The following is a 15,035-nucleotide window of genomic DNA, read 5'->3' as shown; positions in this document are numbered from 1 at the left end:
GATGTATAATGGAGAAAGTATTATAAGCTTTTATTTGAAAAATCAAAATTAGTTTGAATTCAGTATGAAAGAAGCATTTTCGAGATGTTTACTATCTGTTGTTCATGCAATGGAGAAATATTTCAATTAATAAGTTTTTGTTATTACATCATTGCAAACAACTAAGCAATTGTGCCGTACATTGCGATGAATACATATGTATATGTATATCACAATCTTATACTATTCTGTCTATTCTACTATGGACTGAGCATAATTTTGTATCCGATATTACAGTTCAGTGTATAAAGCAATTATTTGTTCCAGCTGGTCAAAATCTAATTAAACTATCTACATTTCGATGAGCTGTACTTGCATATTTAACTTGTAGCTAAACGATAATTCAACCAGTTCATTTTCGATCAGCAACATGTATATTATTACAAATATTACGTATTACAAATAAAAATACTTTATTTGTTATTATGAAAATATTTCATAAGCTATTGTTATTTATGTAAAAGAGATACTTACTTATGTATAATTCAGAGTATAAAATCTACCATTTTAAAGTCTTTTAAAGCCTAGAGAATTCTGGGAAATTCGTCAAAGAGTCTACATAAAAAAATTCCTTTCAAGTCTAGTAAAAAATCCTATTTTAAAGTGTAGCAACAGTTCTGTTAAGTAGTCCTGAGAAACAAAATACTTTTCTCTGGTCGTCTTGCCTTTCAAGCATGTTCTTGTTAATACTTTTAACGCAGTAAAGGAATGTACTGTGGTGTTCCCCAGGTTCTGTAGTGTTTTTTACTAATCCATAGGAATTCATGAACTTTCCGGAGGCGTTACCTAGTGTTTCGACATAAACTTACTTATAGTGTCCCCAGTACAATAGTCTTTTCGTCAAAAGTATAGATATAATATACTAAATAAGTAGAGCAAGGTATTTTGTGTATTTGTATACGTTTGATATTAATATACTGATATCATAAATCATTTTAGATAATTTTATTACTATTGCTTATTATGCAGACTGGTTTGTACAGGGTGTAAAAAGATTATTTGTTGTGGCTTTGGCAGGTGACTCTGCAGCTCTGAATCGGTGGAGGTCTGCAAAAAAAGTAGCCGCAATATTGACTTTTACCTTGAATTTCAAGGACGAATCTTTTTTATTACATCGTATAGTAGTTATTCGTCACAAGGGTAAAAAATCTCAAAGGAAACATGGAACCGCAACTCAGCCGTTTTAAAGGTGTACAATCACCTGTCAAAATCATGACAAATTATCTTTTTACACTCTTTATATTATACATGTAGAGCCAATATATAGTTACCTACACGCTTAACTCTTTCGACAGTAATGGTATAATAAATTCCAAGATAACTTCTAGAACGATTGTTGAGATGTTAAAATTTTTCTAGTACCATTTAGATTCGTTGAAACATTTTAGGAACCCATTGTAAATGGGACTACATATGTCACCATAAAAATTATATTTAATCTATTCTTTTCATTTGAGTGTGCTATAGTCCGTATTATTATGTTACCATATTCATTACTAAGAGGAAAATCCATCTCGAGAGAGTTAAGGAAATGTTGCATGTTACGTGTAACAGTAGATACCGATATGTACACTATCGTAAAAATTTTAACTCTTAAAATGATCTCTTGGCATGATCTTAATAACTGGTAACGTAACTATATTTTTTAATGTAACAATTACACTTACTGCAGTGTGCATTCAAATGTATTCATACCATCGACGATAAAACATCGATGTAATAAATATAGAGTATCGACAAATAAACTATTTTTCATTTTATTGTAAATAAATCGGTAATCTCAGAAAGATATATTATATTTAGAATGATGATGTATTTAAAGATTAACCATCTAAAGAAATTAACAAAAGTCATGGATTAATTTATTTTTTTCTATAGCACTATTTCAAACATCGAATAAACATCGTTTATTTAACTGTTTCGAAACAAACTGTCGAACGACTGCTGTCAGAATAATCTCATGGATATATCCCTTACACAGATTCCCTTCGTATACTGTAGCACTTCGCGTGGAATATTTGTTACTATGTATCTGTTTTATATAATATTGAACAATTCAGTATTTCTGCATGTACGCGCAAGTTGAGTTAAACTCTATAACCACTGAACAACCAATGTTTTAGTTACAGGATGTATTATACGCAAGCAGAATCTATACAGATATATTCTGAACAGGTAGAATATAGGGTACGTACATATTCAAGCATGTGTGCACATGCATATATAAATATGAAAGAATTAATCACAAAATAATTACACGATAAAAATAAAAATATAACTAATACATATAAACTATAGGAAACAATCAAATCAATAAGAGAGATTATACATATTTTCGTATAAATGCATCTTTTCTTTCTTATAAAATAATAAACATTATTGCTTACCTATGCCATTTATACGAATTATGACTTAACGGACGACAATTAGATATTCGGCGTAGGTCGATGATATTATGAAAGACATTAACTGAAGGGTTGACGTGTCATATATACATAGTAGATACAATTATATTCCTGTCTCTTTGCCTGTAGATTTCCTTCAACGCAATAGCAATTCGACATTAGAGCGCGAGAACACATAGTATTTGCATTTGACAGCAAACTGAAGTACGACTATGAGATGTGTTCGTGATTCATCTAGGCTTGACTAAGAGGATTATCATGAAAATGTTTCAATTGCAGCTTTGACCAACATTCCGAGGTTGCCAAAATCACCTTCATATATATGAGGAATTAGAATCACAATTCCTTTAAGATCCCTAATTGAAATTGTTACTTTTCAAATTTCAGTTAAAAGATTTCCGACATCAAGCTCATATTATATTAGAAAATGATCAATTGTAAGACAATTTTCAATTTAATAAGTTTTTCCATATCAATCGTTTAATAATTATTGTAACATTTTTAGTTTTGTTTGTTATACTTAAAATTGTTTTCCTTCATTATAATATAGGTACTTTCTAGTTAATATGCAATTTTTTATTTTATTTTATTTCTAAAGCCTAAGTTGACAGTAATTTTACTTTTATTCTCTAAATTTTTTCATTTAGTTAGTGTAGACTGTTTTTGCTGCGCGTCGACGCACGCTTGTTCAAGAGTTACTACTTATAGTATACTCATCAAACTACCACACATAATACACATGTACATATTTACTTACACCTGGTAGACCCGCATAAACGACCATACGCGCACGTTATGCGTCGCAGGTACATCACAGTAAAAATAATACCACGTATTTGTGATTCTAGGATGAACATTAATTTGAACGAAAGTAATTCAAGACTTATGTTATTATTGAAATAACTAGTGTTGGAAAACTTGAAATCAAATACTTTCAAATAAATAATTTAAATACTGTAATTAAGATTAGTATTATAAAAAGTCACGTTTAAATTATATCAATTTTAAAAATGACTGGACTTCTTTTTTAATTTTTATTAGTACATCTAAAAATAATATTATTGAATACCGTGGATGATGACAAGTATTGTTGATTGATGCTTCATCCTTGTTTAATTTGAATGTAACAAATTTGCGTTAAAGTAAATTGACATTATTCGCGATTTATATGAATTCCCTTCTCAGAAGTGTAACTCGTTTAGAGTTTAATCGCAACAGATTTGAAGTTGAATTAGTTATAACATATGCCTCTTACTGAGTTAGTTATATTAATAATATTTATATGGTAAGATAAAATTATGCAACACACTTAAGTTTTAATATTTTAATATTCAATCTTGAATTTTGCTGAGAATAATCAAACTTTTATTCTACGAGATATCATTAGTCTTTAACATAATAACTGAAATAGTAAAAAAAGAAATGTTGTGCCCTTCGCGTATATAAAAAGAGAAAATATCAAGAACGACAAAATGATTTGAGTAATCCTATATAGCTAGTGACGTATACTGAAAACGTTGATTTCAGGTATTAATAATTTCTACAGTTTTATACTTAATCATGTAGTAGATTACGCGTTTAAATTTTATTATATAAAAGAAGCCCAAATATAGTGTAGAATGGACCCTAACTGATATAAAATTTAAACTGCTAAGAGTCATAGCCGCAGGCAATGCAAGAAGATCTCACGGAAATCAGGGAACTGGAAATATTCAGGAAGGGGACGAATCTGATGCGTTACCAGGAAACTTCTAGGAATAGAATCACGTGCGGACGAACCTGATGCCTTATCAGGGAGCCGCAGGAGGATGAAACTTTGTGAACCAACTCGATGCGAAATTGGGGTATCACCAGGATGAAAATTTGCAGACGAATTCGACGTATAGTTGACGAGCTGTTAGGAAGTTGGAAAATACGTAGATGAATCCAACGCAAGTTGAGGAACTGCTTTGAGATTGTGAAACATACGGGCAATCCTGGCGCAAAAATCAGGGAATCGTTGAAAGCGGACAAACCTGTTTAAATAGCAAGTTGCCTTGGGAGATTTAGATTTTTATAAACGGGCTAGATGTAAAATCGGAAGATGACATGGAATGTTTATTTCTTCCAACGAATAAGTCATAACGTCTGAGAACGTTCATTTCTGATTAGAAGGAAGCCTATCTTATCAATATGAATATTACATATTTTGTATACTACAGTATAAAGTGATTTTTCAGGACAACACACATATATTAAGTTGTCTCAAAAGTTTCTTTCGTTTTATAGAAATAATAAATGCACAACATTTTTTGTTTTATATTATTTTACTGAATTATGTATGAACTATCTTGTTCTATTGGAACATTGTGCATCTATTATTTTTATATAAAATGAGAGAAATTTTCGGGAAAACCTAATATCTATTACATTAATTACCTCTAACTGCCGTTAGAATATTCATTGCTTGATGAAAGCTGGGTTCATGCAAAAGGACTTGGAAAAGTGATCTACAAAATTTTATGAGTTAATAAGGATGTTATTGTAGGTAGAAAATAATATCTAATAATAAGTATTTACATATTCCTTTGTGCATTATAGTAAGAATTGTAATAATGGTAATAAAAAATGTACTGCGAATTTAAGTCCAAAATGTACAAATCAAATTATTTAAAAAAGGATCGTTAATGATTGTTATGAATTAACAATGCACGATACTAAAATAATATTACTGAAAACTATATATGAATTTGCTGACAGGCAAAATTGATCGGTATATAGCAAATTTAATTATTGAGGAAATACGTGAATATGAAACCTCAGTACGTTATTTGCTTCGAAGCAACGAAATAAATAAAAAGAAATTATGCAAGTATTGCTTATTTTGTGAATATGAATATACGTACACAGTGCTGAATAAAGAGTATTACATATCATTAATGAAAGATGCAGCTGAGTATCGCGCACGCATGAAAGTATAGTGCTAAGGAGTAGAATATATTCTGTCTGAATTCATTTAACTTACATAATACACTTATTAAAGAAGATTGCAAAGGAAGTTTGTCTCCTTCTTCAGTTAGTGAATAATTTGATATCTTCTATTAAAAAAATATTTGTGAAAGCGCCATTTTACGTTGCATTCCATTTCCATCTAACCCGATTCTAACCAAGACGTGGCTTAAAGCTACGATATTTTATGCCATGAACTCAGAAGATATAAAGGAAGTAATTGAATCCTTAAATGCGAATGATTCAGCCGCAATTAAATTAACATGGGACGTGCTTCAAAAGGAACAGCCGGTCTAAAATTTAGTATTCATAAAGATCTGTTTTGAAACTTTATCACTTAATATGACAAAATTAGAGACAAATGGGAAGTTAATAATCATTTCAACACAATTATTAATTAACATCGAAGAGCTCTACAGAACGTATCGAGAAATGATTGAACATTGCTACTGGAACAAATTTAAATATGGCTCAAGTATATAAAGCAACGTCGAATGTATATTTTCCGCTTGCAAATTAACCTCAACCGATAAACGTTATAATAAACTACTGCTAGCGCAAAGAACATGTTTATGGTTTATCGCGATTTGAATTATAATCATAATGATGTTTATTTCTTTTATTTTCAATGAACTGCCCAAATACTTGACATCACGAATCCCTCCAACTATAGTTAAAACGGCAGATTTCAAAGTATATAAGAACATCACTCAGTCATACAATGTAGCCACAAAACTTTAGTACGTTAAATACTTTTTTCTAAAATTGTGCATTTTAGCAATCCCCTGCCTAAATGATTTTATGCGGATTCTGTTGGGGCTAAAGAATGTAACCAGATTTACACGGTGCAGCTTTAATATAATGTCTCGACAGTTACACATTTATCACACTTTAATGGAATAAACATCTTGATTGATCGATACAAAAGATAAGCGTACGGTAGACAGACATGATTAGACGATACTAACCCCGATATGTTGCGAAGATCGCAACAGCTTAAATCCACGTGACAATCGGTCATTATCTCGGACAGTAACACTGTTGGTATTACTTGAGGCAATTATAAACAGAACGGGAGAATTGATATCCCAACAGACTCTGTCATTCTAGATAAGATTTAGATGGACAAGATCACATGTGTTCTTAGTATACCCTCATAATTTCTTTGGAGTAGATGAAGGAAAGTTTGAGATAGAGAAAAGAAGCATTTAAAGGAGTAGAATATACATATCTTATGCAAGATGTGCACCCGAAATAGGTATTACATAATGATCAAATTCAATAGCCACGTAACATTAGTTTTTTGTGCATTAATTTAATTTAATAAATGCTGTCATAAATATCAACCATGCGTGATGTTTTTTATTAAAACCAATTTCAAATTAAAAATTGTTAATTAAAATGATAACTCCCAAAAAGGGAAGATCCATTTTTGAACAAATCGAGCAACCGACTAAAATTTGTTTAAATTTTAAATGAATTTTAGGATGCGTGCAAATTTGATAAACATGGCGTACATATACGTTTGTACGAATTAAATTCCAATTGATAATACTCCGCACCAACTTGAATTTGTGAAATTGCCGATAGCTGAATCAGACTGATGGGCTCTCATTTTGCATGCACGCTTCTACTATACAACGTGCGACGTTGGCCCACAAATGGGTTTGTAGCACGCTAGGAATAACTGCCAACTAAATAATTTCGTTGTCATCCATATAATAGTAGTATCGTGCACCTCATATAGCCATTATAAAATATTGCTTAGTAGGCACACAGTTTAGGCTCCATTGAGCTTGATTTTCTTCTTTCCTGAGTTGTAATTTACCCGACACGCAAAATTATACATACAATTATGAAATTCCAAAATTTCCGCCAGGCCTGGATATTATCGGGCCTGGAAGATATAAGTTACATTAATCTCGTAAAACCAATCATCCAAATGTACGAATTATCAAACTGATAGTATTACCTTAAATTATTTTAAACTAATTACGTTTAATTTCTACTCACCTAAAATGGAATAAGCTTAGTTGTATACAATAATAATAATAAGATCTAAATATGGACAGCACAGGAAAAAAGGTTAAATTTTCGGCAATTTATTACATAATTATTATTTAATTTTTACTGATAGGAATAAATAATGTTTAGGTAATACGAAAACATCCTCGTACAAGATTTAAGTAGCTGGACCTAGTAGACCTAGTAGACTAAATTAAAAAATAATAGTAGACTAAATTAAATAATAAAAGATAGGAAAAGTAAATATCAGAAACCCTGTCGATTTATCTTCAGTAAAATGGAAATGCTCGGAGAATAAATGCTAGTTGTAAATCAGTCTGTATTTTCTTCAGTCATGTGCAAAGAAAGTGTGTGTGTGATATATGCACGACTTGCATATAACTCGTTTCTGCTTATGTTGTTCGCACAACAGTAAATAGTATATTTTGAATAAAACATTGATAAACTTAACTGATGAAATATTGATAGACTAAAGTAATTTTTTACCTTTAGCACAATTTATCATTATTAAAACTCATTTTATTTTTCAAAATACACATAAATATATAATAAAATATATTTCTAATGGAAATTAAATACTAAATTTAATGTGGAGATTCGATTTATCTCCAAGTAACAACAAACAAATATTAAATATATAAATAAATATAAAATATGATAATAAATTCATAATTTCCATATGAAAACAAATTTGTATATTACGCTAAATAAAATATCACACGACATAGTCCACGTAGTTACTTGTGAAATTATCAAACTTAGTTCGTGTCATTTAATCTTTATAAAAAGCAGTTCCAAACTACGTCCAAATGAACTATAGCTAATTCAGAGTATTAACGTTAATTTAATTTTTAGTTATTCAACTTTCACTGAAAATGACTATTCGAAGGAATTGGGGATTTTATCAGTCATATCCTGATTTTCTATTTATGTGATTAATTTATGTGAATACCTTCTTTCATAATTAATCGGTTAGTGATGATATTACTTGTATTTTAAGATATAAGAATTGATAAATAAGAGTTAATATCACCGCATTTATTTTCTCGCGTTCTTTATGAAATAAATGAAACAGGTAAAACGTTTCCATTGATATAAAAAGTGTATAAAAATATGTGCATAAATATAAAACTGTCACGAATCAAAAAAAAAAAAAAAAAAGAAAATTTACGCAGAATAAGAAAAGTATTCGTCTTTGTACTATCGGAACAAGAATTTAATGAACCACGACTACTACAACTTTATAAATCTTTTTACTTTTTTAAATTATAGAAGTTTACTTACACAAATCATAATATTTACTTAACTCATAAGATTCATCTGCAATCCTTGGCGAATTAATGAATCAAATAGGATAAATTTATGTATATATACATTAATAATATTGATATCTATAATACTAATATCATTATCCCATTTACAATCACGTTTCACAATTTATTTAAAAATTATGGCAAAAGCATAATAAAAATTATACAAAATTATTTTATGCGTGGATTTGTTATGATAAATATATAATATAAATATATTATTCTATTATTTCATTATAGTTCCATCTCAAATTTAGTTAAAATTATAATACTGCTGAATTGTGCGTTTTGCGATCGTATTAATCGTTATAAAATAATAAATATAGTTTGAATCGATAGATAATAATAGAAATGTCTTTGTTTTGTCCGTGCCGATTACTGCGTGAATTTCAAAGGCAGTTTGTTAATGAAATATTTGTACTATACAAAGTTATAAATACAAAACTACTACTCCATTGTTTTCAATACTATAAATTTTAGAATATTGAGGCTAAACTATTTTCTAAACTAATCGTTTTCAGATATAAAAATCGCAGAGATGTTTCACACAGAATAAAATAGAGTATCGATTGGTATATATAAAATATATACTTCGACTTAAAAACTTGTCGATAACCTCGAGAAGAATGATCTTTCAGAAAAAAGATCATGATCATACTATTAGCCTTTCTAAATCAGTAACTTTGTCTTTACACAATTTCTTCTACCGATAAAAATAACTAATATTTAAGAATCCGAGATAAATAAGACACTTGTATGCATATTGTATTCACCAGGTTGTAAATTTATAGTGAAAAGATTACTAGTCTAGTTTCTTTATATTTTGAGCCTTATCTGTTTTGAAACAAGGTTATACAAACATTAAAGTTTGTTAGAAATGATAATTACTTTATTATCTACATAATCTTTGTTCGTCTAATGCATTTTCAGTGCATCGTGAATACTCGATGTAAAGTGAGCTTCCAATAACTTTAGGAATTAATTGTCAATGGAATTCTCATGAAAACGCTATATGTATATACATGCAAAGTGGCATCAATCTTCCGAGAAAATGTTTTGAAATGTCGAGTAATTTTTACATGAAACAGGACAATCGTAGTCGTTTTGTTACAAATGATGAGATGCTACGGTAACAGGATTTTCATGTGAATTCGTCGATATATTATACATATGATTCGACTGATCATGAATGTATTTGAATATTTACCACAAAAAAATTTTGTAAATATAAGTATTATATTATGTACGTTATACGAAATTTTTCTAAATTTTATTCATATCGTAATGACATAAATACGACTATCATGATTATATTGATCTTTTAAATCAATCTGAAAATATATACAAAATGGTCGACTGTAAATATATATTTAGTAAACAATTAATATGCGTCGTGAACAACAATATCAGACATGTAACAAGCGTTAAAGATAATACCACTTAATGTCGGAGCTTATTAGTATAATGGATAATTGCATCTTTCTACACTTTTCTTATGCCTGTGAAATATATGTATATTTGTACTAAATAACTTGTTTCAAACATTTTACTATAATTATGATCATCAGATCTCGTTATAATATATATGACTGAAATTTCAAAATATTTCATATAACACGCATAATGTATTCATAATACATTTCTACAAGTGTTCGAGTACTTTCATAACCAACTATACGTTATGTACGTCGTGCTGCGGTAAACATGGAATATCTATTGAAAGTATACACAAAATATTATATCTATAAAGCTAACAAACGTTGATTACTCGTGTTAAAAATACCGTTGTTTATATACTATGATTCATCAGACCACATAATCCTATTTAAAATATTTGAATCTTGCTGCTACAGAGTAATGGATCATGTAATAAATTTTGAGCGTTATTCTACCTTTGGTGCACATAGATGTTCAAAAAAAGTAAATTTAAATAGTGATATATCTACATATGTGTAATATATTTCTATTGAATATATTATGTTCGTATGTTTTATTTTTAGAACCTAATTCCTTTCAAATTTATCATAAAATTAGATAGCTAAAAATTTATCGTGCTATTGTGTATTAGTAAAAAGTCGAATGTAACTAACAAAAAAGATGGATAATATACATGTATCGAACAAATTGGTTTTAAGTATAATAATAATTTAATGACGCAATTGACTAGTTTGAATAAAATATAACGTCAATTTCTTAATTTTAATAAAAATGTACAATATGACAAATAAATATGTATACAACCAGATTTGTAAAATATTGGTAGCAGAAGTCTCTTTCATAAAAGTGCAATTTCTGGTTTAACGTCTATGAATTGCCTGTAGTTTACTGTAAGAAAGAATGGTGGATATCTTTTATTTTTCTGGCAATATTATTGTCGACCTAAAAGATGCATTGATCCTAAGCTTATTTCTATTTGCTTTTGGTACATTCAGCAATGGAATTCGTAATTCGTCTTAAATATAGAACAAGTACGAGCATAACTGATGCGCCGAATACTTTTCTCTTTCATACTTATAGCGTACGAATATTTTTATTACGCTGAAGAATAAAAACAAAACTGATGAGAAACTTACACGTTATTATTCCACCACTAACATAATTAATGTTATTTATTTCTGATATAGCCTTGATGGGAACGTAACCATGTTTGCAATAATATTTATCAAATTTAATATATAAATTTAAGTTACCATTACACATATCAATTAATCACTAATTTGAAATTAGAAAACATTCGATAATATTCAAAATTCCAAATTCTTGCAATACCTTAAAAGTGAACAAACCAGAATGCAAACTTTTCGATAAATTTAAAATCCAGTAGATGGTCACTTGAATTATGTATTTAGATTATCAGATAAATGTAAAAGCAGAAATAAAGATAAAAACTTATTGCTGACTCGTCATTTATGTTCCGGCAATTAAATATTGTAAATGAATAATTGTTTAATTGACTTACACGTTTCCAATCGAATCGAGTCGATATTAAATCGAGATTCAGCATAAAACTGAGGTTTCAAACAATCCAGAGAAGTACTCTAAGTGTATGAAATTCGCCAAAGCCCATTGTTAGCAGTAAACCGGTGAGCAACTTTGAACAACGATAACTGCTTTCAAACTTGTTAAATGGTTAAAACAATTCAGTTTTAACGAATGAAAAAGTAGCGTAGCCCATTGTTTCGTGCAACAGCATCAGATAATCATTATTGTATAAAAGTTAGGTGACCTAATCATCTAGCGCAGACGACCGCAAACTGTAATGTCGTCATTAACGTTGATTACAGCAGCTCGAAATATTATTATAAAGGTTCAAATTAAAAAGTGATTAGTTTCGAAGAAACTTATAAAATTAAGTTTCCATCACATTATAACGCAATCAATATATTTGAACAAGGATATAACAAATATAACAGAATATCTTACGGCCAAGTATTTAAAAATGTTAATTTTAGCTAAGATAATTATTGAAATAATTTATATAGCATATTATTTCTTAAATTTATCACAGTTAATTTTGAAATTATTTTTTACAGTCAAAATAAAGCACACTATATTGTATAAAATATCATAATTTCATATAAGTAATATAAATAATATATATAATATAAATAACATTAAATTGATATTGTAGATACCTATTGCGAAACTAAATAATGATATCATACATTTATTTATACATTATCTTATAGGTAGTGCTAGAGGTCAAAGTAAAACGTTAGATTCTGAATTATGACTGAAGAAAAATTCTAAATTGTAAAATAATATTGACAATATGAAATACGAATATATTAATTGTTATTTTTTGTCAACATTCAAATTTTTCCAAAATCAAAGCATCATTTCTGGTAAAGAACTTATAAATCAAACTGAATTTGAATTCGAATTCAGAAATGATATTTTTGTTTGAATGTAAATAAAACAAATATTTATACGAACTGATAGAGGTGAAAATAAATAATGACAGAAAGAACAGAATACAATCATAGTAGAAACAAGTAACGCATCTTGCGAGTAGCCATATCCAGCAGGAACGCGGATATTAATGTAATCGAGTTAATGTTATACACAACAATTTCTAAACACCATGTATGTACGTGATTCTACACGAAGTCTGTGAAAATGCACGTGATTGTATTCACCGATAACAGTGTGAAACTGTGTTTCTACTTGCTACAGCATACGTATGATATCACAAGTTAGATACACGAAATAACTTTGGACAGTAATGATGGCAGCCACAGGATTGAAACTGAATACAGATATCTTGCAAGCATCATTAATGAGAATTTAATGCTGCGTCCTGGTGAATCTAATCCCGATCAATTGTTCACGTTACATAGGAATTTAAGCACATAAAACACGTTTCAAAATCACATACGACAACGTATTTATAATAACAATTGTTAGCGAATATTTATTCGAAACAGATTAATTATAACCGCTATTACTATTTATACGTTAACTTCTGTAAACTTAAATAACCGCAGATTATTGAAATGCAACGACGTTTATGAACATTTAATTACAGGCACATAGACCTTAACATTTCCTACTTTGTTTGGTAGTCGTTTCAATTTATCGAATGGTAATGATAGTAATTGAAATCGAATTTAAGATTTATATCTTCGTTTACTCTGGAAGTTACTTAATATATGATTGTGCGCAATTTGAAATACTATATCATGTTTAGCCAGGCACGTAGTTCTTCCACTGACGACATATTAATTTTCTCATACCATAGAAATTCACTATAGGCCAATGAAAGATTTGTAATTTTATGAAAGTTACATATAAATGTAAAAGATATATTTCTATATCACATGTCAAGTGCTATATTAGTAACCCTTGGAAAGAATAAGGTGAAAATGGCCATCCATTTAATTAATCAAGTTTTACTTCACATATAAATGATGAATTTGAAAAAAGAGCATTTCAAATATTTTACAATTTTATTATATCACAATTGTGAAATTCTTATTACAAAGTAGACAAACAATTTTCAATGACGCGGCCGTAGATACGCAAAGTATACCGAACACATGATGTGGTCTGTAAACCGACTACATGTGCTGTTTCTTACTCTTCAAGCATCTGACTAACTTTTATTATGTTTGTCATTTATAATTACACGTTTGATAAAACAGCATGCTTATTGGAAATACTTTGCAACACTTGCTTTAGGGATTGATGTCAACTGCAGTCTGCCCGTAATATATCAAGAAACGATATAAAACGAATAGTACAGTGGACGAATTATGAATTGTAGAAATACGAAGCGTACAAATCACCCTTTTAATAGATGTCACCAAATTTCACAGAGAAACATGTACATTCGTTTTAACATTGTTTCGACACATTCACTGCGCAATGTAATTCCGTTTCAAGAAACACCGTCACATTGACACGTAAAATGCCAAATCTGAACTTTCGTTGTAGAAATCCAGGACGGAAGTCCCCCTGAAACGTCATCGGTGGTGGCGACAGGCAACGGAACCCGTTAGATTTTCGTACACAGCAAATACACGTGTACGAGTTGCGAGACGTCAACAGAACGAACAGAAGCGTGTACACAAACTTTGCTTAAATGCTGTTTCGATGTTTGCCGCCACCAAGAGCCGAGCGTCGAACGTGCTCCACGAGTTTAGCCATAGATTAGTAAGTACGCACTCACCGGAACCGGTGGAGTTATCCGTCCAAACACTTGCTGCGAATGTCGAAACCAGGAAAACCGTGGTGAAGAACCGCGAACGGTTTCCAATGGTCTCTAAAACACGCTTCACACGTTCACTGAACATCACGGTACCAAATGGAGGAGAGGGTACGCGGCCGGCATCCCGACTGAGGGATCGCGCTTTGCGAACCCCAAGAGCGTGTTTCTCTTTCCCCTCTCCCTTCTACTTGCTTTCGCACCCTCAATTCTCCCTACCACAATTCCTTTCCCGCCACGCGCAGACGCTTCAACGTTCTAGGCTTCCTAACTCTTGTGCTTACCCATTTTCCCACTCTGTCTCCCTCTTAATCCCACTCACTTATCTCTTATCAATAGGTGACGATTAATTATCGCTATAACTCCCTGAGTTGGTGCCAACGTTCTGCTTACTTGTGAAAAGATAGAATCACCTGTAGAATGTTCTTTGGACTGTCCTGTCCCTGTATTTAGCACTATTGGACTTTAGTTTTCGAAATATGTATCAAACAATGACTCAGTTAATCGAATATCAGAAGATTAGTATCTAATATAACACATCTATCAACAATAACAAAACTA

At 30.2% G+C, this 15,035-nt stretch overlaps 1 protein-coding gene across 1 annotated transcript in view; it reads right to left on the bottom strand.

Moving 5' to 3' along the window:
- LOC138179935 (neurotrimin) overlaps positions 1 to 14,616 on the bottom strand; it is a 254,315-nt gene extending 239,699 nt beyond the window's left edge. Inside the window, exon 1 of the mRNA XM_069113212.1 lies at positions 14,439 to 14,616. Within this exon, the coding sequence (XP_068969313.1) occupies positions 14,439 to 14,562 (124 nt within the window). The 5' untranslated portion in view covers positions 14,563 to 14,616. The remainder of the gene's footprint in view (positions 1 to 14,438) is intronic.
- Between the last annotated feature and the right edge of the window lie 419 nt (positions 14,617 to 15,035).

This window comes from Bombus flavifrons, chromosome 5 (assembly GCF_040668555.2).
Source record: "Bombus flavifrons isolate JBK064 chromosome 5, iyBomFlav1_principal, whole genome shotgun sequence".
In the NCBI taxonomy this organism is placed as follows: Eukaryota; Metazoa; Arthropoda; class Insecta; order Hymenoptera; family Apidae; genus Bombus; species Bombus flavifrons.
This window is presented reverse-complemented; position numbering and strand designations above follow the sequence as displayed.